This window comes from Neovison vison, chromosome 12 (assembly GCF_020171115.1).
Source record: "Neovison vison isolate M4711 chromosome 12, ASM_NN_V1, whole genome shotgun sequence".
Classification (NCBI taxonomy): domain Eukaryota; kingdom Metazoa; phylum Chordata; class Mammalia; order Carnivora; family Mustelidae; genus Neogale; species Neogale vison.
In genome coordinates this window covers 13,580,695-13,605,480 of record NC_058102.1, presented here as the reverse complement: position 1 = coordinate 13,605,480, position 24,786 = coordinate 13,580,695, and the positions used below count along the sequence as shown (strand labels likewise).

Sequence of the window (24,786 nt, the reverse complement as noted above, 5' to 3'; positions counted from 1 at the left end):
AATATCCAGGGTTTTCCAAAACTCAAGATGAAGAGTGAGACAGGGTGGGACAGGTCTCGTCCAAGGTCCCGTGGCAGCCAGTCGATGGCAAATTGAGAGGCTGAATTCAGAGTCCCGCTGTTAAACCCGTACTACCCGGTCTCAATAAGACACACATGGAAGTAGGGAAATGAAAGAAACGTACAGCTGATGAGCCACCTAGAATCACCCTGCAAACCTCCAGGGCATCCACAGTCTCCTAGGAAGCCAGTGGTCAAGTTCCCTCTTCTCTAGAGCTAAACCATAGAGCCAAAAGACAAACTTATCTCAACCCTGTGGAAGACCAAAGTAGACACCTCCTATCGTGTATCAATTATATTTCAATTAAAAAATTAAAAATGGGGCACCTGGTGGAGGGATTCAGTTGCTTAAGCATCTGATTGTTGGTTTCAGCTCAGGTCATGATCTCAGGTTGTAAGATCGAGTCCCACACCAGGGTCTGAGCTCAGCTCGGAGTCTGCTTGGGATCCTCTCCCTCTGCCCCTCCCCCCACTCACGCTCATTCTCACTCTGAGATAAATAAAAATAAATCTATAAAAAAATTTTTAAATAAGTTACAGGTAAGAGGAGACACGTCCTGACTGTAATGGCAGCCAAGCTGTCAGGGTCTCAGCAAGGAAGGGCAGGAAGAGCAACAAGGGCTCCAGGGCCAGTCTAAGGACAGGAAGGGCCACGCAGCCATGGACTTCGAAGCACCTTCTCCACAGTCAAGGCCTAGTAAACGCTAAACCCACGAATGAACCACCCGGCATTGTCCCCCTGCATACTTCGGGTCTGCTTTAGCTCTTCCCTGTGTGACAAAGAACAGAGCACCCGCAGCAGGCAGACCGACGTTAGGGTGCGTCAGGAGAAGCTGAACCCCTATTCGGGGCAGGTGGACTGTCTACACACAGCCCCATACCGGCCCATCACAGACGGCGCATGCCATGCGCCCACCTACAGAATGACCCTGACCCAAAAAGCCCGCACATGTTGCCAAAACACACGGCCATTTGGCAAGTGTAGACGGCGTGCCTTCTCTGTGCCGGACTCCCATGGAGGTGCCAGGGAAAAGCGGGGAGCAAAAGAGGCCGGGCTGCGTAGCAATGAGTCGGCAAGGAGGAAGCTGGGGAGCAAGGCAGACCTTCTAGAGCTTACGGCCCTTTGCAAGAACATGGCTTGACCTGGGTGTGAAGAGAGAAGCCACTTGAGGGTTCAGAGCTGAGAAATGGCATGATCTGACTTATATTTTAGAAGAACCTCTCGAGCCGTCCATTGAGAACAGATTATTCCTGCGTGCACGTGCAGGGGCGGTGGGGAGGGAGCAAGGGAGCTGGAAGCAGAGAGAACAGTCAGGAGGCTCCTGAAACCCGCCCTGAGCACGGTGGACTCTGGGACAGGCTGCCCAGATGCCCTTCAGTGAGGTACGTGCTGTGCTGGTGCCAGAATCATCCTGGCTGCAGAGAGCCACCTCCCCTGCGGCAGCCACTGCCAAGAGACCACCGGCATCTCCGGGCACCGGCCTCAAGGACCCGCCTTCACAGACTGTCTGTGTGTGAAGCCTCACAGCACCCTTAAGCCAGAGGTGGTACGGGACAGGGAGGCAAAGGTGGAAGGTGCGACATGGCCACGTGATGTTTTCTTTCCAAGTCCTTGGCGATCTGTCTGCAGTGGAGCTGCCTGGCAGAGGAAGCAGAGTAGTACGTGTGTTAGGATTTACAGCCTGTGGCGGGGATGTGGGGAAAGTGCACCCTTGTGCGCTGTTGCTGGGAGCGTAAAATGCTGCAGCTGCTGTGGAAAAGGATCTGGTGGTCCCCGGAATAATTAAAAACAGGAATGCCATATAATCCAGCCATCTTAACTTCGACGAACATATCCAAAGGAACCGAAAGCAGATCTCCGTGAGAGGTGTGCACACACATGCTTGTGGCAGCGTTGTGCACAACACCAACAGGGGAGCAGCCCGGCTGTCTACCGTCAGATGAACGAATACACAAAATGTGGTCCGACATATGGTGAAATAGTAGTCAGCCTTAAGAAGGAAGGAAATCCTGGGACACCTGGGTGGCTCAGTACGTACGTTAAGCACCTGCCTTTTGGCTCAGGTCATGATCCCAGGATCCTGGGGTCCAGTCCCACATCGGGCTCCTTGCACAGCAGGGAGCTGGCTTCTCTCTCTGCCTGTCTCTCCCACTGCTTGTGTGTTTTCTCTCTCTCTCTGACAAATAAATAAAATATTTAAAAAAAAAAAAAAAGAAGGAGGAGGAAGGAAATCCTGTCTCACGCTGCAGTGTGAACTGTGAGGACATCATGCTAAGTGAAACAAACTAGTCACCAAAAGACAAGTACCATTGGATCCCACTTCTATGAAGTATCTAAAGGAGACGAATTTTCAGGAAGTAGAACGGTGGTAGCCAGGGTCCAGTGAGTGAGGGGAGGGGAAAAATGGGAGTGCGTCCCTGTATCATAGGTACAGTTCATTTCCCAAGATGAAAACATTCTAGAGATCCGCCACACGGCAATGTGAACATACTGATCACTACTGAAACGTACATTGCATTTCTAAGAGAGTAAGTTCCATGATACATGGCTTTGCTATACCACAATTAAGCACAAGAGAGATTTCTAACCATAGACCCGCATTTTTCAGCTATGTGGCCTCACTAAGCTCAGGCTTCCCTAGTCAAAATTTCACGATGATTGAGTCCAGAAGCAACACATGGACAAGTGCAGTGTCTGGTACCAGATACTTGCACGAAAAGTGAAAGCAGACGTGATCACCAGTGCCCTGGCCCCCATTCACGGTGCTCATGCTCTGAACAGACTGGATGGCTCCCGAGGTTTCCTTACTTCCACAATATGCTCTCAGTTTCGGGTGCCCTGGTGTTCCCCCTCACGTATCAAACTCCCCATCTTTCAGGATATACCAGCACCTGTTGGGAACTCAGTTTCTTCATCTATTAAAAAAGCAGCGGAGGGTAAAAATTTGTCAAGGTCTGCTGGACAGATGAACTGAGATGATTAACGTGAAGGGATTCGAGCCTGGCGCTGTGAACTTAGAAGACAGGCATCAGCGATCAGTAGGATTGCTCTTCATTTAAGAGTGTATAGTATGCCGAAGGCTCTATATTCAAGGTTTTCAGCCTTAAATATTCTTGAAAGTCAGGTATCAGTTTCTTTCCTTCTGTCCTTACTCCAACACCTGGGACACCCGGGTGGCTCAGTACGTATCCCATGAGGGATAGTCTTTTCCCTCATGATTGAGAAGAGGACTTTCAGAGCTGCTGGACTCCCTCCTCTGTGTCAAACGCTGATGCTCCCTTTGTCCTCCCATAGAAGAGAGAAGACACAGGAAGGAGGAGATGAGCCACTGGAACCCGTCATTATTTGGGTCATGAGAGCAACTGTGCAAAATTAGGAAGGATCCTTTATTTTGTTCTGCTTTATTGTCATCGTCTTTCAATGAGAAGGTTGCATCTTTATTTATTGTTATTGTTATTTTGTTGTTGTTATTGTTGCTGTTAATGGCACATTTAAAAAAAAAAGAGAGAGCATGATAGAGAAAGCAGATCAAGGCAGGACTCCTTTCGAGTAAGCACAGACAGGAGGCTGTGGGAGACAGGACCCTCTGCCAGGGCCACGGTGTGGTAGCCACCTCCAAGATTGTCCCCACAGACCCCTGACTGCGTGTGCAGTCCTGGTGTAGCCTCTCCAACACTGTGTTGGAGTCGGCCTCTATGACCTACAGAGCCTGGCAGAACTCACAGTATATGATATCCCAGGTGAGGTCCTAGAAAAGACTGTGGCCTCTGCCTTGTTCTGCTGGATCCCTCACTCAGGGACAGCAATCTGCGACAGTGTGAGAGGACACGAGCAATCCGAAGGACCTGAGGTCCCAACCGTGCCAGCGTGCCATTCCGAAGCAGATCAAGCCTACCAATGACAGCCACCTAGAAGACACTGAACCCTCAACTGCGCGAAAGCCCTCCAGACACAATGTACAACGAAGCTGCTTCCAGATTCCTGCTTCTCAAACTGGACAACCACATAAATGCTTGTTATTTGACGTCATTGGGTTTTGGGGATACCTTGGTATGAAGCAATCAGTAACTGTTACACTTGGGTAGGGAAGGTAGCCTAAGGAACCACTACAGGAGCCAGAGTTCCCAAAAAATCACTGCATTGGAAAATCCTGCTAGGTTTCTTCGAGCTATAATGTTCCCAAACTCCAGGGCCTGACATTCAGGGAAGACACTTCAGCAGATTTATATCCTTGAAGGGGCCCAGAAGAAAACCTCTGAGGCTAATAAAATATGAATCCAAATGCTGCAACAGTATCTTCCAATAGCCGGGTGAACAGGAGAAGTGGCAGGCAAAGCCCTCCACTGCTGAGTTATTTCATAAAATTCTCTAAAATGAAGTAAATGCGATAGCTCGAAATACTGTGGTTTCCGGGGCCCAGAAAATGAAGGCGCAAGGTGTCAACTTTTATAAACGGTAATGCCTAAAGCAAAACAGTGCACCTGTACTGAGTTAACAAATACACTCACAATCTGAAAGGCAATTTTAAATATAAGTTCTTTTAAAAGAACAGATACATTCTTGCCTCGACCTACTGAGAAATGACTACTCCCCACATAGCTGCTGTAGCCTCCCAAGGTGAAAGACAACCCCCCACTGTGCCCCATAACCTTGAAGGCTTTGAGATGAGACACCTGCCAGGCACAGACCAGGACTGGGGCTCTAAGCTCATAGAAGTGTGGGTCACAGGTGCTCTAATTCTTAATTACATCTAAGTAGTAAGGCGATGGTTCCAAGTACAGGTTCTTTGTTTTTTCTTTTCTTTTTTTTTTTAATTTTACTTGAGAGAGTGAGAGAGAATGCACACCCAGAAGCAGAGGGTAGGGGTAGAGGGAGAAGAAGACTCCCTGCTGAGCAAAGAGCCTGATGTAGAACTCAATCCCAGGACCCTGGGATCAAGACCTGAGCTGAAGGCAGATACTTAACCGACTGAGCCACCCAGGCACCAACAAGTATAGGTTCTAGAAGCAAACCGCTTAGGTTTAAATTCAAGCACCACTCCTTCACGGCAGTAAAACTTTGAAATGATTATTGAAACTTTCTTAGCAGCTTTCTAATGTGTCAAATGAAGAAAGTATGCCGTGTGGATTGAAAGAGATATTTTATGCAAATTATTTTATGTAAATTTTAGCACGGTGTCTGATCTACTTTAAAGGCTGGGTAAATGTTAACTTTTATTACTATTACATTATGACCAAGAAATGAAGCTCAAAGCGTGGGGTAAGAGAGACAGACTGCCATAAGGGTGGTCTCGCCTCAAAGAGCACCATTCACCTGACCTCCCACGGTAACAGTATCAATGGTTGTTGTAATTCAAGGACATCTGCCAATTCCCTGACATTCCTCCCACTGAGAGATGGAGGGTGTGCTTTTTCCTGCGAAACTGGGTGAGTCTTGTGAGCCTCTCCCAAGGAAACGATTACACTATCAGAAGAAGTGACACTGTGTGACGCTGAGGCCAGGACATAAAAACTGTTTCTGTTCTACCCTGGTCACTGGAACACTTGTCCTGAGTCTTCAGCTGCCAGGGAAGTGGCCAATTGCCTGGGGGCTGCCATATTGGAAGGAAGTCCAAGCCAGCCGCAGAGACGGACATGGAGAGGCTCTGAGTCTATGACAGGCAAGAAGGAAGTTGGGCAAGTCCCCACTGCTTCAGCCTTCACTGTTCAGCTCTAGCAGCAAACTAATGACACGTGTACAACGGACCCCAAACCAGAACTGCTCACGGAATCCCTTCCCAAGTCCTTGACACAAGGAAACCATGAGAGCTGATATAATGACTGGTGTTGCTTTAAGTCATGACCTTCTAGGTGTTTCCCAGGCAGCATTAGGGAGCTGGAATGCCCAGAATAAGGCTCTGTGATGCTCGTACAGAGTTAGCTTCCCACCTGCTAACCCATTCCACTCCCACAGCTGCACTGGGAAGAACAGATTATAAATTCTCATTTTTGTAATGACGACACAGACTCTAAGAGGGTTGCTGAATTATTCCAGGTCATCCAACTAGTGACGGACAAGGCAAAGACTCTCGCTCAGGAATTCGCACCCCAGTTCCAGTAACTTCTCTGCTGTAGCAGAGCCAACTGCCGGAATGGACCAGAACCAGAAACGCAAGAAAAACATACCTATCCAGACACCCACAGGCCCAAGCGGAAATCCCATATAATGATTCTGCTTCAAGTTCTGTGGTGCTCAGAAACCAGCCCTCAAGGACACAGCACTGCCCTGACAACAGAGAAAAGCAGGAAGAAACAGACAGCTCTTTGAAAACCACATAATTAGGAACGATAAGAGGGCACCAGGACTGGCGAGGGCCCATTGTTTCCATCACCAGATATCTCGGCTGACAGCCTGGCCATCATTATAAAAGACTTTTTAGAAATACTTGTCATAGCTCAGAGAAGTTTCAGTGCAATGAGGGAGGATGACAATGTCCTCAGTTATGAGGTACTGGGCTCTGACAGGGCGTCGGGACCAGCTTTGGCACTTGTAATGGCCAAGTGTCGCGATGAAGGGAGGCTTCCAATTCTGACTCCGCTGACTGATGCTGCTTGTTTGCCTCTCTGGCTTTTTCACCAAAATCTTTAAAGACGCCAGGCGACAGAGACACAGAAAGCAGCTAAACTGGAATGGGTACGAAGTCAGCATCTCAAGGTCAAGGTGCCCCCGGAGGAGACCACCTTGAAACAGGCCGCCAGCAGATCAAGCCATTCGGACTCATCTATGGCGACTTTGAACAGAGCCAGGGTTTCAGCACAGACAATTCTACCAGAAATAACGTCAAGGGTCTAAGAAGTACCATTTTCAAGACATGCAAAGAGGAGAAAAACAAAGGAAAGTAGCTTTAATTCTCAGGGGCAAAAGACGAAAAACTAAGTTATAAGAAGAATCAACAATCCCCAGGTTTGAATCCCTTTATACTGGTCTCAACCCATGTGAAAAGGAATGTCCACTGTAACCATAACATCTGTTCTCTCTGGCAGCAGAGCTCCAAAATGCTAGCAGAGAATGTGGCTTCCTTGAGTAAAAGCCCACCTTTGCCAGGCTCCCTTGCAGCTAAGTGACCACTCCTTGTAGCCCCACGGCATAGTTTTTCCATCAGTGTGCTCAAGAGAAGGGACTGTGACATGTCTAACACATGTTACGGGGGGAAGCAGCATGCCCCCAACTGCATAGCTTTCCTGCCAGCTATGGAGACAGGACTAAAGCTTGGGCACTCATCATGGACGGGACGACCTTGGGAATGCCAGGCAAGCAAACTGAGCAAAACATCACTGAAACCCACGTCCCCAAAACGGACATCCCCACTTAAGATGCCTCCAGATTTTTCTAGCACAAAGAGAAATAAGATGCAAGGTCATTGTTTAGGTGGGATTTTTTTTGATACTTCACCCTGAAACCGAACGCCAACAAGTCCTTTAGAATTTGCCTCTGGCTCTAGTATTTATTGTCACCACTGATGTAGTACGAACCAGGCAGGAGGTTCATTTTTCTCAGGGGTTTACAAACGAGGAAACCAAGACATGGAAAAAGAATGTAACTTGCTGAGTGCCACACAGCTATGAAGCGGGGCACGGGGCCAGGATTTAGGCTCGGGTCTCCCAGCTTTAGGAGCTGTTTTGTCTGCACTACATTACTCTGGGGGGGCGCTCCGGGCAGAAGTCCTCTTTAGAAATAGGAAACAGCACAGGGGAGAGAGACTCTTAGGAAGAGAAAGCCCGCACCTTCTCCCTCTGCTCCACTTGCCCCTCCCCCCCTTTTTTCCTTTCCTATTTCCATTGTTCACCTCCTTGATCCTCAGTCAGTGCTCTGAGTCAGCCTGAATCACAACATGGTAAATACACTTCCTCCCTCTGGGCCTTCCCACCGAGTGGGCAGGGTTCCATCACCCACTCTGAACGGACACCAGGGCTCTAACCAGAGAGCAGAGAACCTGCAAGAAAGCCAGCGAGCCTTCTCCCAGGTAAGAAGAGAAGTTCCCTGAATTAGGGTCCTCCCAAACCAGTCAGAAGCACGGGAGTCTGTTAGCACGGCAGAGTCTTCATTTTCAAAAGACGCCAAGAGATGTTCAGGACCACAGGCCACTGGCGACAGCTGTGGCAGAATAAACGGATGGGACCCAGCATGTGGGAAGAGCTGAATCAACGCGCGGCATTTAACACCTCCTGACATTTGAATTTCTTGAGCATCTCTTTTCTGTGTCCCACCTCAACAGGAGAACCAGAAGGGGAGTTTTGTCTCTTTTTTGTTCAGTGGTATTTCCCAGCACAGAGAACGGTGTGAGACACATGACAGAGGCTCAGGGAACGTTCACAGCACAAAAGAACGAAGGATAACCCAGAGTAACCATTCCCCAGCCCAGGCTCTCTGGGCTTCCTGAGCGATCAATTCCCCTTGTGCTGCATTCTTTCTCGCCGGAACTATGCTTTTCTTCACATCTTGTAAGCTCACCATGGACGGGACGACCTTGGGTACATTCTCACAAGGTAACTTGCAAGGTTACATTCTCCATCCACCACTGTCCACCTCTCCACACCTCAGCCAGGCTTGAGAAGCCACGAGAAATCCTACTAGACCCAGGGGGCCCTCCTCCTTCACTGCTGCCCTTCCCCAGAATGGAGTCTAGTAGGCCCCACATTCCCCTGGGACAGACCGTATAGTACCAGTAACATAACTAATAACCACCCTCCCATGAACAACGTACTACAGTCCACCGGGTGTTTTCAGCGAGGTCTCGAGTCTCACATTCTGACCAGGTGGCCAGGAAATGGAATCAAGCGGCAGCAGGTAAAGTAGCTAACTACAAATAAAAAGTAACCATAATTGATGGGATGCCTGGGTGGCTTAGTCCGTTGGGCGTTCAACTCTGATTTAGGCTTGGGTTATGGGCTCTGGGTTGTGGGATCGAGGCCTGCCTCAGGCTCCGTGCTGAGCATGGAGCCTGCCTGAGGATTCGCTCTCTCCTTCTGCCCACCCCCTCACCTCCACCACTTGCACACATGCTGTCTCTCAAAAAAAGAAAAAAAAAAAAACCATAATTGAGAACATACCATTTATCAGGCACCGTTTCTAGCTTTTTATGACCCATCCCATCCAGATCTCATAAATCCTCCATGAAGCGGAAACTTTTTTTTCAGATTTATTGATAAGATACCTAAAGTTCAGAGAGGTCAGGTAACGTGCTCAAGCACCCACAGCAGAAATCACTGGAGCTGGGATATGAACTCAGGCTTTTCTGGATCACAGAAGGCCTTGCTCTTAATTCCTGTCCTTGGGAATGGGAAGAAGCAGGACATGCATGTGTGCATGTGCGTGTTCCGTGCAGACATAAGCACACAAGCACAAATGAGAAGGATGAGGATGGCAGGGAAAGGGGGTGGTAAGTTCTCCCAATATCCAGAGAGTTCCTAATACAGAAAGCATTCTCTAAGGTGGGGGGCAGGATATTAAGCTATAAAAGTTAAACTACCATCTTGGTGAAGCAACAAGTGTCTGGTTCTAAACTCCAGAAGCTGATTCTAAAGTGAGAAGGAGGCCAAGGGAATTGCCCAACAGGGCCTCTACTCCATGTGCACCACTCACACTATAGTCTAAGTAAGAAGCATCCCCAGGATGGATGACAAATCCCGAGTGGGTCAAAATGAAGAGCCAAGAAACAAGCAGTAGTTTCCTTCCCTTTGCTCTTCTTAACTTTATCTCTGTGGTGTAAGCCCTTTTGTGCCCATTTTTCAGATGGTAAGACCAAGGCCCAGAGAGGCTAAAGGACTGGCCAGCCCGCACAGCAAGGTTATGCATGGTGCCAGATTCACACTGGGGTCAAGTCAGGGATGCCGGCGTTTTCAAGGCAACCTGGCTGGGTTGCCAAGTGACACCTGTGAGGGCTGAGGGCCAGGGGGCCTCTCGGGATACTCCTTACCTCACACTTCTCCACGACCGGCTGCTGCCCGCACTCAGAGCTGTTGCCAGCCACGATGCCGGCGCGGAGGTTCTCGCTGTCACCCGTACCCTCTTCCATGGAGTAGGTCTTGGAGTGGTTGCCGTGGCGGTGGGCTGGGGCGCGGCCCTGTGCCAAGCTGAGCTGCCGCCGCAGGGCACGGTTCTCCTCCTCCACCTCGCGCACGCGCACCTCCAGGCTCTCGCGCTCCCGCTGGCTGGCGGCCGCATACCTGGGGCTGTGTGGCTGTGACTCCAGCGGCGACAGGGACACCGGCTTCCCATCTGGAGGAAGTGGTGGGCGGGGGGAGGGGGGAGAGACCAGGTTAGTCCGGACCAAACAGCCCGCGAGCCCTGACCCACGCCCCACGCATCTGTCACTGCAGCTCCTGCAAATAATATATACATTATATTATAAATATATATATTATATTACAAATAAATCCATCCAGACTGACCTGGGGACAAAGCTGAGAACAGAAGGACTTAACAACGGTGATAAAAATGAGCATAATGTTTAAAGAAGACAATTATAATTTTTCCTAATGAAACACACTGTCTTCCCTTCCCTGCCTGGCACATGTCCAGGTTGACATTCTTGTTCCCTAAAAAATACGAATATGAAGGACTAGCAGGTAAAGGAGAAAGAAGAAAAGGAGAAAGTGGAAGACAACAAAAAGGAGTAAAAAAGAACAAATATTAATAATGACAAGGTTTATTTCGTTCTTCCTATGTGAACTCCTGTTCATCCTTCAAAACCCTGTTTCAGAAGCCTCAGTCCCACGGGAAGCCTTCTTTGGTGTGCCAGCAAAATCTTTTTCAGGCTGTTTAAACACACTTTTTGTACATATCACTATGAAAAACGTGTACCCATCATACTGTACTTGGTCAATCGCTTTAGCGAATGTTTCCTGCGAAGACTGTTCAATGAAAACAAAGAACAGGTCATGCTTCTCTTTGTGGTAAGGTATCATACCATTTGATGCAAATGCCATAAGAGTGGATACATGCATCCAAGCCAAGAGTCAATCAAAGTGCAATAAAAAAGAAGAAAGAAGGAGTTCAATTAACAAGGTTTTCCCAGAAAAGCAGTGACCACTGCCAGCAACACACCTTTTGACCATCATACACAGAAAGGATGGTAGGTCTCCCAAGTCTCACAACCAGAACATGGTGGTATCAGAATTCGTACCCAGGTCTCTCCTGAGCCTGAACCTGTTAAGGAGGTTTGATTAAACCTCCTTAATGCTCCAATTAAACACAGTTTCATAATCAGCCCTATAGAGTGCTATGGATTTTTTAAAAATTTTATTAATGTAAAATCCCCATTTCCCAAAGATACTCAGCACGCCACACCTTGTATACAGGGGCACTGGGGACAGGACACAACCAAAGCTGTCACTCCCCTCTGCTCCTGTGCTGTCGAAATCCCGAGACCCTTCTAGATGACCAAGCAAAAATGATTTCTTTAGAAAATTATCCTCTTAGCTGCCTGCCAAAAAAAAAAAAAAAACCCAAAAAAACAAAAACCCCACAGTTTCTCTTTTTCCACACTTGGGGGTTTTATTCTTCCTGCCCAGACCCCACTGAGCTTCCAAACTGTCCCAGAGAGTCTCTGTGACTCACAAAACTTGAGGATCAAAGGAAGCAATGAATAACACCCCTCGGGCTTCCCCTGTGCCCTACGACTGCCTCAGCCTCTGCCCGGGGCTTTGTGATGTGTCTCTGCACCTTCACAAACACATTCTTCTCCCTCTTAATCACCTCGGGGTTAAAGCCTGAGCTCCCGCCTGAGCTCCCGGCCCTCTCCCATTAATGCAGCATCTCGGACTCGCTGAATTTCACTGCCTGGGACCACAGATCAAAGGCCGAGGCGGAGTGTGCAGGCGCACAAAATCACAGGTTGATTAGCGCTGTACGGACACTGTACAAGCTCTGACCCCACCTTTTGAAACCTGTTTCCCTGTTTGGTTAAAAAAAAACAAAAACACACACACACACAAAAACAACAAAACAGTTCCACGAAGGATGGAAACGAAGAGGTCACTGATGGCAACTGTGTTTCCTCAACTGCCATCAACCCTTCAAGCAGGGGTGTGGAGAGATGAGCATCTAGCTTCTGGCAGCAGAGAGAGGTACGCTTCAGTGCGGGGCCTGCTACCGATCTGGGCAGCGCTGGGTAGTTCACGCTGATAATGTCTTAGGCGATAGCAGCCAAAGCAGGTGGCAACGGGTGTCCCCATTACGGATGAGGAAACAGACTCTATAAACATTTAAGCTTTCCCATTGTGGTGCAGGGGGACTGCAACTAAGGTCTCTGTGACTGTATGGGGCCCCATTTCTACCTTTATGCTGTTACAGGTACAGATGCTCTGGGGCCTGTGGGGTCTTCTTCCTTATGAAAAACAAACAAACAAACAACAAAAAAAAAACCTGGGGACATTTGGGGAGGAGCCCGGCAAGCTCTGGAAATACTCTAGGGTCCCAGAAGCTCTGGAAAATTCATATCAAAGGGGAGCAAGGAATTTGTTCTTTTGGACATACTGCTTAAATGTTGTGAGCTCCGAAACAGGAGCAGAAATGCTAACCTGTATGGTGACTAACATGACATTAAAAAAAAAAAAAAAGAAAGAAAAAAGAAAAAGAAAAAGAAATGTTAACCTCACAAACACGATGGGAGGTTTAAGTAAGATAAGGAAATACAAAGCTCTGAGCACTTTGCCTCTCACTGGCAATAGTTTGAGTAAGAGGAGGTAGTATTAGGGGTAAGATATGTTGATGACATAAATCAGGTTGTTATTTTCTCAACACAGGCTGTAAATTTTCTTAACACTAGGCTGTTCTCCAATATATGGGAGAAAAGGGCCGACAAACCTTGGCTTGTTTTGATCTGTGGCATCTCTGAACCTTCTTCCCTTCAGCCTCAGGCAGGTTCAAGTTCATCCAGAGGCAAAGCGCAAGAGTAGGCAGGTTTCCCACAGGGACCTCATCCATTCCTCTGGCTCCTCCCCTGAGAGCCCCCCATTTTGCATACCCATGATTCTTTGATTATGTGCTTATAAATAAAGGCATAATTATGTAATCCCCAAGCAATTACAATTCCAGGGGTGGCAAGGGGGGCAATGCTCTATGAACAGTCTACCCTTCTTTAGACCCCAGATGGCTTTAACCACAGTTCACTCTTAAAGGCCTGCAGGTGTTTTCTGTCTTTAAAGCCTTATAGATTTGTCACCAAAGACAACACACAAAATAATAAATGCCAGGCCTTAAGGAGGGGAACCGTATTTGGAAAGGCAACACGTCTGCTGTGCCCTGCACCTGACATATAGGAAGTACTCAATCAACAGCAGAATTGGGATTTCTGGTTTGTTCTAAAGGTATAGGGCTATCCCAAGCTGACCCCACTGTCCTCTTCCTTGGCCAGGTTCCGCTTCGAGAAGGAAATCTCCCAGAGATGTGCTGCAGGGCCCTCTCCACTCGGACTTTCCCTGGCTCCATGTGCACGCAGACTGTGTCTCTACCCCAGGTGATGGACCCCACTGTTGCCCCATACACAAGTGGCCTGCTGCTCAGGCATGTTCATGGTTCTTTCTAATTTCACTCATCCTGACTCCTGCTTTTATTCCTGGACTACTTACTCCTCTCTCTGGCTCATGACCTCTTTGTTCTGGCTTGTCCTGGCCCTTTGGGTGAAGAGAGGGGGAAGGGTTAGGACAGCGAAAGGCTGGCTTTTTAGAGATGGTCTGCACTTCCCAGTGATGTCCTGTGAGCTCTGGTCTCTCCTGGGGGCACTCTCCCTTTTTACCGTTCATACTTCCCCTGCTGCAGAACAATTTGGGGACTCTGATGGTTCACTTTATGTGTCAACTTGACTGAACCACGGCGTGTCCAGATAATTTGGCCAAGCGTTATTCTGGATGTTTCTGGAGAGCTTAACATTTGAATCACTACATTAAGCAGACTGCCCTCCCTCGTGTGGGTGGGCCTCATCCAATCAGTTGAAGGCATTGACAGAACAAAAGGGCTGACCTTCCCCTCAGTAAGAGATTTCCTCCCAGCCTTCAAACTGGGATATTTTTTTTTCCTTCTGCTTTTGGATTTGAACTGAAACATTTGGCTCTTCCTAGGTCTGGAGCCTTCCAGCCTTTTGAATGGAACTATATCAGCGGCTTTCCTGGGTCTCTAGTTTGCCAACTAACCCTGCAGATCTTGGGATTTGCCCATCTCCATAACTGCATGAGCCAATTATTTATAATAACTCTTTACACACAAACACACATGCACGCATACCCTCTTCTTCTATTTCTCCGGAGAACCCTGACAAATGCAGGGACCAAGAACAGTCCACAGATCATACTTTGAGTGGCACTGCTCATACCTAGCCTCCAAACCCCAAGGCCTGGCACGCTGCCTGTACCTAACAAACATTTGAGGAAGGGAGGAAGGGAAGGGCTGGCATCTAGAACTACAAAAATGGCATAAAAATTGGCCTAGCAAATCTTAAACTACCAGATACTTAAAAAGTGGCCTCATTATAAACACACACACAGGTAACTTTACTGTAATATTAAATGCTAGGGAATGAGGAAGAGATAATCAAGAAAGGCAAGCAAATCAAGTAGACTTGTTAGGAGTCTGGAATTCAGAGTAAGAAAGAACTAAATTTAAATTATGGCTCCACTTACTAATAAACCTAGGCAAAAGACTTAACCTGTGACTCCATGTTTCCATATATAAAATGGGGGATGTGTATGTGTGTATATGTACATTACCTAGCATCAGGCCTAATTAAGGTAGATACATAAATTCTCCATTTCCTCCCAACCTACTCCATGAAACCAGGAAGCAGGACGTGTAAAGAAAACAGCAGAAAGGACCCCTCATTTCTGAGCCCCTTTACCTTTGCTTCTCTGTTACTTTTCCTTCCAGGTTCTGTATTTCATATTCACACAGTCTGTCTGTACACGTGTCACACCCTAGTCACAGAATGCCTCTACGTGCTGGCCCGCGGTTCAGCCCACTTTGAGTTTAAAATGTCAAAGGAAAACATTATTCAAAAGCTTAGTCGACAACATCCTCCTCCTCCCTCCAAAATTCTCAACAAACATGAATTTATCAGCAGATTTGAATCTCTGAATCCACTTGAGATGAATGCTCTGAATTAAGAATCAAAACATCTAAGACGGAGAACAAAAAAGGTAAATTGAAAATCAACCTCCGTGCAGTGTGGTGACAGAGATTAGGGACTTGCCATCCGAAACGTTCTAAGTGACGATCCGAACAATTCATGTGCACCGAGTCTCTCTGGATCTCTACAGGGGTCCGGTGTCGGGCGCCGTGAAACCCACAGCTTACATGTGGACAGAACAGGACTGCAAGGCTCACTAACGTTGGCACACCAGGACCTGGGTGGGCCTCCCAGGCCCGAAGCCCACCACAGAGGGGACTCCTACCAGCCCCCTCCAGTGGTGACAGACCTAATCTCTCTAGCCAAGGACACCAAAATCCTGCACCATGCCCAGATTTCAGGATGTCTGTCCTGCATCATTCTACCCATGAGGAAGATGCTGCATCCTTAACCTTTCTACAGCAAAATCCCCCTACGTACAATCTGTCACCGGGGCCTGCAGATTCTTCCTCATGTTTGAAGCACTTGCTTCGCTCACTGTTATTTCAAATATCCCATCCCAAACCCAATCTTTTAATCTTATCCTAAGACGGGGTTAGACCTTTTCTGTAAATACCCAGAAAATAAATATGTTTTACTCTGAAGGCAACGCAGCCTCTTATTCAAGTAGTCCACTCTGCCAGTTCAGCACAAAAGGAGGCAGAGAAATGTGTAACACATGCATGGCTATGTTCCAATAAAACTTTATTTACAAAAACAAGCAGTGGGCCAGATTTGGCTCATAGGCCCTAGTTTGTGAACCCTTGTCCTAAGAACCCTGGCCTCCGATCTCTCCCTGTCTCTGCCATTCTCACTCACGGATGCCCACGATAATGTTCTTTAACTCTATTCCTACTGCATTCTGCAGTTTTTGACAGTGCACAGAAGAACTCCATCTACTTCAAGGTCATCAGTGGAATTCAACAAACACTCGGTCGCGGTTCCTAGTGAGTACATGTCCAGTGTGTGGAAGCCATGTGTGCCATCTCATTTAATTTAGCAAGACTGTAATGAAGCAGGTATCCTCGCTATGCTGGCTTGACAATGAGAGCGGAAAACAAAACAAGAAATAAGACACACGAGTTAACTTGTTCAACGTCATCCCAAAAGCAAATGGCAGAGGGAGCAATCTTGGCTCCAGATCAATTGCCCCTTTTTGCTCCAAATCAGAATGTGTCCTGATCATCCCCTCTCTAAACAGCTCCATCCCCTCTCTAAACAGCTCCAATCTAATTGTGTGTTGCTCCTGCTTCGTTTTCTGGTCCCTTGGACCAGTGGTTCTCAGTCCTGGATGCCATTACAATCCCCTGGGTAATTTTTTTCAAAATACTGATGTGCACGGCCCCATCCCCCAATGACTGAGCTCAGAATCTCTGGAGGTGGGAATCTGGTTAGCATTTTTAGCAGCAGCCACCCTCATGGGGGTCCCCCTGTAGAGTCAAGATTGAGAAACACTGATAGGCATTTCCCTCCATCCTCTGTATAAGACACCATAAACCCTGTTTGCAACAACACCTGCTGGCTCCTGAAGGCAAATTTAAGAAACGGCTCAGACGCAAAGAAAGTTCTGCATTGCCACACTTAATTCCAGTTTTGCTCTGACCCTGGGCCCCAGTTTCCTGGCCTGTGTCTCTACTGTATTCTTAGAACCGCTCTATTGTGTATCCCAGGACCTTTCTGATTTCCTAGAAACTAGGCTGTCCAATGTTCTAGTTACTTCAAGCTTGGGGTTGTTTCGATTCTGTCAATGCCTCTCCCTCTGAGCTCCACTGGAACTCTTTCCAAAGCAGCTCCTCCCTGCCCCCCCCCACCCACTCCAGCTGCCAGACCTTCCAGCTTCCCTGGGTCCAGACTCCCCTCTTGGGGTCAACAGATCACTCTGTGCCAAATGAATTCTCCAATTTCTCACCTTCCAGATAGGGCTGTGTTCAGTTTAAAAAAAATAAAAAATAAAAAATAAATGCTTAAACACAATCCTCTCCTTTTTAATTAACATCAAAATTTCACATCTTCTTTTAATACATTTTGAAATCACAAAATAAATATTGCAGCCAGAGTCACTTTAGAAAAATTTGGAGAACTCCATTTCATCTTCAAAGTCTCACTTTCTTTCTTTGATTTTTTTTTTTTTTAAACATTTTGACCGCTGGATGCCTATGGGACAGCTGCATCTGAGATGGCACTAATTCTGGGCAGTTTACAAGCGAGAGTAAGACATGGGCCTCAGCCTGGACATCTTCCTAATTCCAGAACTGTGGAACCAGATCTGCGGTAGGGAGGAAAATGACAGTAGTCATAGGCAGAGAGGCTGCTCACTTGTTATGGGGTAAACAGGGAACATTTTACCCAAAAATTCCCCAAAGTGATTTTCTGGAAGTTGTCTTGGCAACCAAAGCAAACTTGAGTTCCAGCAAAGACCTTGGAGATCTTCTGGCAAAGACTGAACAACAGTTAAGAAAACTGTTCCCCACAAGCTTCTAAAAAGAATTTGCAACCACAAAGCCACAGAAAGAAGCCTGGCTCTGTTTTATCATAATAGGCTAGATGCAATTGGACTTCTCTCCTCCATGAAAGTATTTTCCAGAACCTTGTGTCTTAAAGAGCTTAAGTTTAGAAAATGACATTTTTAGGGCGCCTGGGTGGCTCAGTGGGTTAAGCCGCTGCCTTCGGCTCAGGTCATGATCTCAGGGTCCTGGGATCGAGTCCCGCATCGGGCTCTCTGCTAGGCAGGAAGCCTGCTTCCTCCTCTCTCTCTGCCTGCCTCTCTGTCTACTTGTGATCTCTATCTGTCAAATAAATAAATTAAATCTTAAAAAAAAAAATGACATTTTTAGGGGCACCTGGGTGGCTCAGTGGGTTAAAGCCTCTGCCTTTAGCTCAGGTCATGACCCCAGGGTCCTGGGATCAAGCCCCACATCAGGCTCTCTGCTCAGCAGAGAGCCTGTTCCTCCCCCCCACACCGCCTGCCTCTCTGCCTACTTGTGATCTCTGTCTGTCAAATAAATAAATAAAATCTTTAATTAAAAAAAAAAAAAGAAAATGACATTTTTAGCACCCATTTGCTGTACCCATAGCTGGGTTTTTGCTCTAGGTGCTTAAAGTATACCTTAATAAGCAATGATATCCGTGTTTTGCCCTTGAAACTCTAGGTTCAAGGACCTCAAAGCTTCAAATGTTTATTTTTGCCAAATATCTTCAGTTCTGAAAGTTCGAGGCAGCTGGTCTTTGAATTACTGGTCTCACAGCAGAGTACCCAAGTCTTTCCACTTCTAAATCTGGCCAGTCCTAGCTCTCTTCGATGTCAAAGGAGTCTTAAGTACGGAGAGAAGGACTCTGTCGGTAGCATTCAAAGCATCACGAAACCAGGCAAAGGATAAGGTATATAGTGCTTTATTTTTTTTTTTAATATAATTGCACAATTTGACATTAGGGTCCAGTTCTTTTAGATCACCAGGTGGTTTAGGAAACAACTACTGGACACAGCATGTCCTGGAAAATATAAGTAGATATTCACTCCATATATGAAAAACCAATGAGTGTGTGAGAGCATAATTCACATTCCAAACATCTCTGATTAGCTTCTGTCCCCATTTAACTCACTAAATTCAATCTCTTTTTGCACGGCCTCAAAGACACCCTGCTTTAGGGGTGGTCTCCAGTGGCTGAATTTGGAAGACAGTGTTTCCCCTTGAACAGGATCTGGAGTCACACGTCATAGGCAAGCAACAGTTAACACAGCCCCCTTTAATGGGAGCATCATCAAAACTAGCATGATTTTATCCTTTGCGAAGCATGAACTGGCCATCCTCACCAGAGTCAATAACACACTCCCTAACTCAGAAATATTTCAAAACTTCTTTGTTATTTTCTCTTTGGCAGTCCTCAAAATGAGAGATTCCCTAAGTAGTTTTCCACCAATCCATTTTTTTTTTCTCCAAATCCTAGCAATAAATGTGTTATTTTATATGAAATATTCATGGCCCTTATAAAACCCTACTAATACGTTCCAAAAGCGGCAAACCCTATGTGCTGGGGAGAACCATATTTTATAGTAAAAATTTTCAATGAGGTTTGATTTTTTCCAACGAAAATCTTGTTCAAATTAACAGAGCCACATGGGATGACTCTCTAGCAAGGTTTTAAAATTTTCACATTTGTCACACTAAGGATGTTGAAAGCTATCCTTTTCTAAATATGTGAATCCCTACTCACCAGAAAACTCAAACTGTCATTTTTGGTAGCCATATTAATTTACCAAAAAGGATTTTTTTTTTTTTTAAATGGGGAGTGTTGAGAGTAACATCCGGTTTGGATAGCAGAGGGATGATTTCCCTGGCAGACAACAGGTGTTTCAAGGATACCAGGCAAATCAGCAAAACCCTGGCCCCTCCCTTCCTGCTCCTTGATTCTTCCTGCCCAGTGCTTCTAGATCATTCTCCTTCAGGAGTGGAACATCCCAGGGAAAGTCAGCTCTATGGAAAAGAATTAGGGAGTCTTGTACAAAGGATCTGAAAGAATGACTGCTTTATACCCTGAGTGTGTCTTTAATCAAGGGACATCCAACATGAACGACGGGGCTTTGCTCTCCTGGGAAGGGAGAGGGGCTTACAGACAGCACACTCCGACTTCACCATCCTCTGTGTTTGCAGGACCACGCTCTCAGGAATGCCTTGGGTCTATAACGGGGAAACTCCATGTAAAACAGGACTCGAAGTCTTGAGCGCTCTTCATGCCCTATGGCGGGGATGGCACTCAGTCTGCCGCTCTGAAATGAGGCACATGCCAATTCGGAGCAAAACCTCTCTTCCACTGTGGTGCATGGAAGTGAGGATTTACATAAGAGAAACATCCTTGCTCCCATTTTTGGTGTTTCGGGAGATCTAGTGTGAGTGAGGACTGGCTTGAGCTGTATCATATATTTTGGGGCCCTTCCACAAACCCATCTCCTCTACAGGCAACTGGTTTTGAGACAAATTCACGGCCCTCTGCACAAAAACCTCACCCAGCTGCCTGTGGATATCACGCTGTGTGCAAGGCGCAGTGGGCCAGGGGAACCCAACTCGAGCCTGCGGTGCTCCTGATCGAGTTGCATCTGGTAACACACTAGAAGGAAGGGGCTGACGGGCAGGCCCGCAGAGAAGGTGGCGAAAGACCAGTAGGGCTCTTGGTTGACACGGGTTAACGTGAACAACGGCCACGGGGCCCACCGATGGCAGGCGCAGCTGCCGCGTGGAATATTCTAACACATTTCAAAAAGAAGAGGAAGCGAGGATTTCTGTGAGTGCGGCTGAGCCCCTCAATCGCATCCCTTTCCTGAAAACTGCCACATCCCCTAAATCAAGGCCATCGTCCTCAGCTCAACTGGAAATTAAAAACAAGAGCAAACAAGCAAAAGCCTGCCTGAACGTCCCCTTCCCTATAAATGACTGCTTCCCTTTCCTTCATCTTCTTCTCCCTTCTTCCCAGTCTCCAAACCCCTTTTATCAGTTTGACTTACATTCTAATTATCATGAATATCTATAGGGAAGGAAACAAAGGAACAAAAAAAAAAAAAAAGGAAAACCCTCATCATTCCTCCCCACCCCCCCTACCCCCAGGACCCCCCCCTTTTTTTTTCAGTCATTCCTGGCAAATCCGAACCATCCCTCAGGAGGAACTCGGAAATGAAGTATAAGGGTTTATCAGGATAGCCTGTGGGGTAGGAGGGAGAGATGATTTTATCAGAAGCTCAGCTTGACAGAAATAACACTTTATCAGGATGGGCACTTGGCAAAGATAAGACATTACCAAGATCGAGATAGATGCTTGGGTAAAATATAGTGCTAATACCTATTAAGCAAAACCTGCCATCTCTACTTTTGATGGGCTGTTCTTTATCTCCAAGTCCTACTTCTGGGAGGACAGAGACTTTTTATAAGGCGTTTCCAACAGGAGCAGAAAAGCAGGGAGAATAAAATCAAGACCCCTTAACTCCCCTGAAACAAAGGCAGGCAAGGCCTCAGCGAGTGGACAGGGACCTGGGCTTGGGTGTGGGCCAGCGCTAATAGACGCAGAGGCCCCAGGAAATGCCTCGATGGAGCCTACAAGACAAGACCCCAATTCCAAAAAATGAGTCCTTTGAAGGACCCAGCAGAGGCTTTACTAATGGGAATGACCTCAGAGGTGGTGTCAGGATAGAGACTTTCTGGAATTGCTCTGAACCCCCCTACACTTTATGACTCCATCTTCGGCCCTGAAGGGTACCTCAGAGAATCAGCGGTCTGTGCCATTATTTCCAAAGCCCTCCAAGGGCAGACCCTGTTCTAAGTTCCTGAGCAACACGACTGGCAATGGGAACAGGTATTAAGGGTTTGTGCTGTTTCCTTTGCAGGCCTTGTCACCTGGTGAGTTACCACGGACTCGCCCATTATCTGAGACATCCCTCCTCTGAACCCTTCTCCCATCTGCCCAGGGTGACTCAGCCATTCCATCTTTTTCATGTCACTGGATTTTCTGCAACCTGTGACAAGAGGGACCTGAGGTAATGGCTCTCATTACATCTGTGATACCTGTTTCTGGATGCACGAACACCACATTAGCACTGTTTCTGAATGTGAGCTCCACCTTGAAAGTACGCCCCCAATACAAACTCCTGCTCCACCACTAGAGTCCCAGATTCCCACCTTTCCTGACCTCGACTCATACAAAGGCCACCTGCCCAGGCACCCCACTGCAACCTACTTGTCACTCAGAAGCCAGATGACGTGTCAAAATGATTCTCAGGTCCCATCACTACCTCGCTTGACTGGCTCCTCTTACAGCTTCCCAGCAGACTTAAAACCCAAATCCCGTACAGCGGGTTACAAAACTTTTAACAGCCATCTTTCTGACAGTAACATACTCCTCCATTCCCTCGTGTCCCCCCATACTGGTCTTCTAGACGCTTCTCGAACATACCAAGTGTTCTCTGACCTTGGGGCCACTCCACTTGCTGGTGGTTTTGACCCTCTTAATCGGGAAATCCGCTGAAATACCACTCTTCAGAGAAAACTCCTCGGAGGAAACTTCCACTCAGCTCTCTCTCTCATCCCTCCCCCTGGGATTCTTCCCCACTGCACACAGCACAGAGCTCCCCCACAGATAAATTTGTTTCTCTTTCTTGTTTGCCTGTCTCCACCCCTAGAATACGAGTTCAACGTTGGAGCGGTCTTGGTGGATCCGCTATACATCCAGAGCCTAGAACTAAGCACATGGCAGAACACCCAAGAGGTGTCTGAAATGACGAAATCCACGAAGACAGCAGTGATTAGAACAGTCCTCTGAGGGGAACTGGTTTTCAAAAGAAAACAGTGATTATAACTCCCTCCTGACCACCCACTTGGCTCGAGTGGGTCTTACACATGATCTTACTTAAGTGCCCATTCTACAGGGCAGGTTTTATTGACCCCACTTTAAGCGGGAAGAGGTGGGTTCACTCTGCTTCGGGAACCTGTCGAGAGCCCAAGAAGGCTACTGGACATCCCAGAGGACAAGCACATACACACAGAAGAAAAGGAGAAGCAGAAAGGGGAAAGTTTCTGATATCCTGAGCTAGATCTCCCGGGTACACTATCTCAGGGCTACCCTGTGTCCTTTGAAAAGGATGCTGTTGGTTGCCTAAGCATGAGTGTGATGGCAGGGAGGCCATTATTTCTAGCGCTGTAAGCGATCCCGCCACGGGAAACAGAGATGGATCTATTCTGCCTTCTGTAGCCTATAAAACAGAAAGGCAGTGGGGGTAGGGGAAAGACACACACACGTTAATACAAGAGGTCAGGAAGACTCAGCTGCCAGACTCCGGCCAGACAGGAGGAGCGAAGAATGGGGGAAATCAGAACCTTTGTCTGCAATCACCGCAGTATTCAGAGGCTGGGGGAGGCAGCAGCATCCGGGTGGGTGGACTGGAAATGGTTAACTCACAGTTTCTCTCCTGATGAGTAGCTTCAGCTGCTCATCAATAGAATCTCCAGCTGATAATTATTAAGTGAAACTTGGGGCTTGCATTTGCATATGTAAAGCACACTTCCCTCCTAAGCCACAATGGGAGGGAGAATGCACTTCCTGATTGTGCTGTACTGGGAGGTTTGGGTGGGGTGGGGCTCCAGCCGGCTTTGCATGTGCTTCTCTACACTAATCAAGCCAGATATTCAGCAGAAATAAACCCCACATCCCAAAATACGCCATTTGTCAAAATCCAGAGCTCAAATAAGAGACCTCTTTTCTCCGGATCCGAGAAGGATGCAGTCTACCACAAAACATGCCTATAAGGAATGTTGATTACCCAGCCGGGCGCACATGGGCTCCCACACGCACACCTGGGCTGTTTTACTGGATGGAATGGTTATTAGTTTCTTCAAAAAGCAAGGCTTCGATCTTCCTCATGTATTCCCGACACTTTTCAATCTTTGCACCTGTCGACTAAGCAGCTTCGGCCCCGAAGACGCGAGAAGTAAAGGCAAATAGCATCAAATTCCAAGTCTCTGATGGCTTATCTCTGTTATGACATTTGTCTTGGCGTCTTGGCTTGCGGAGGAGGACAGAAGTTACTGAACACGGCTCTCCTCCCAGAGGAAAGGATGCCATACGGAGAAAAGCCATCGGTCCCAGGAGCATAGTGAGGACACTGTCCTTAGCGTGGCTTGAAAAATCAGGGACTTCAAAATACCAATGCCATTTCTAGGCGCCACAACTTGATTGTAATAAGGATGCCGCGGGGGCTGTCTAAATTTATAGGGTGTCTAAAATTACACCCATGACATTCTAAAGGCAGAAATAGATAACAGGATTAAAAAAAAAAAAAACAGTATAAATGATCAACTCTGGGTCTCTTCATCCTTGGTTAATTAAGCCTGTGACCCTCTTAGCACTTCAGTACCCCCATCTGTAAAATGGGTGTAAAGATTCTATAGGAACCCTCTTACCCAGCATCATCAGGGTATGTACCTACTATGAACATTCATTCATTTGACCTTTTTTTTTTTAAGAGATTTTACTTATTGAGAGAGAGAAAGCATGAGCAGGGGAAGAGGTAGAAGGAGAAACAGACTCCCTGAGAGCCGGACAAGGGGCTTGATCCTGGGACCCTGGGATCATGACCTGAGCCAAAGGCGGATGCTTAACAGACTGAGCCACCCAGGTGCCCCACATTTTGACCATCTTTTGAGAGGACTAAGATCTGGAAGAACATGCCCACTGTCTGAAAAGGCACCAAACCTTTGTTGCTTAAATCACAGAGCAATTGTCAAAGGCTTCTGACTGGGATAGTTCAACGGGGGTATCTTTAAAATACAGGGAGGAACTTAAAAGACATTGGTGAAGTCACTGGAGCGCAGAATTCCTTTCATATTTTTATCTTGCCCCTGTTGTCTTAGTGGTCTTGCTTCTATCTGACAGCGGCTTTCATGGCAATTTCAAATCCCTGACGTCACGGTTCCGAGATACACAACTTACGAGTCGTCTATCGACACACGTCCTCCTGCCCTCATATTTCCCTGCCTTCTGTAATAATTCAATTGTATCATTTAATTATATGATAAAGATACACCATAACAGACTGGAACACAGACTAC

At 47.2% G+C, this 24,786-nt stretch overlaps 1 protein-coding gene across 2 annotated transcripts in view; it reads right to left on the bottom strand.

Annotated features, from left to right (window-relative positions):
- The window catches only part of LARGE1 (LARGE xylosyl- and glucuronyltransferase 1), a 533,441-nt gene that overhangs the window by 283,267 nt on the left and 225,388 nt on the right, over positions 1-24,786 (bottom strand). For both annotated transcript variants that reach the window (XM_044228337.1, XM_044228338.1), the window contains one exon: positions 10,016-10,317. In XM_044228337.1, the coding sequence (XP_044084272.1) occupies positions 10,016-10,317 (302 nt within the window). The remainder of the gene's footprint in view (positions 1-10,015; positions 10,318-24,786) is intronic.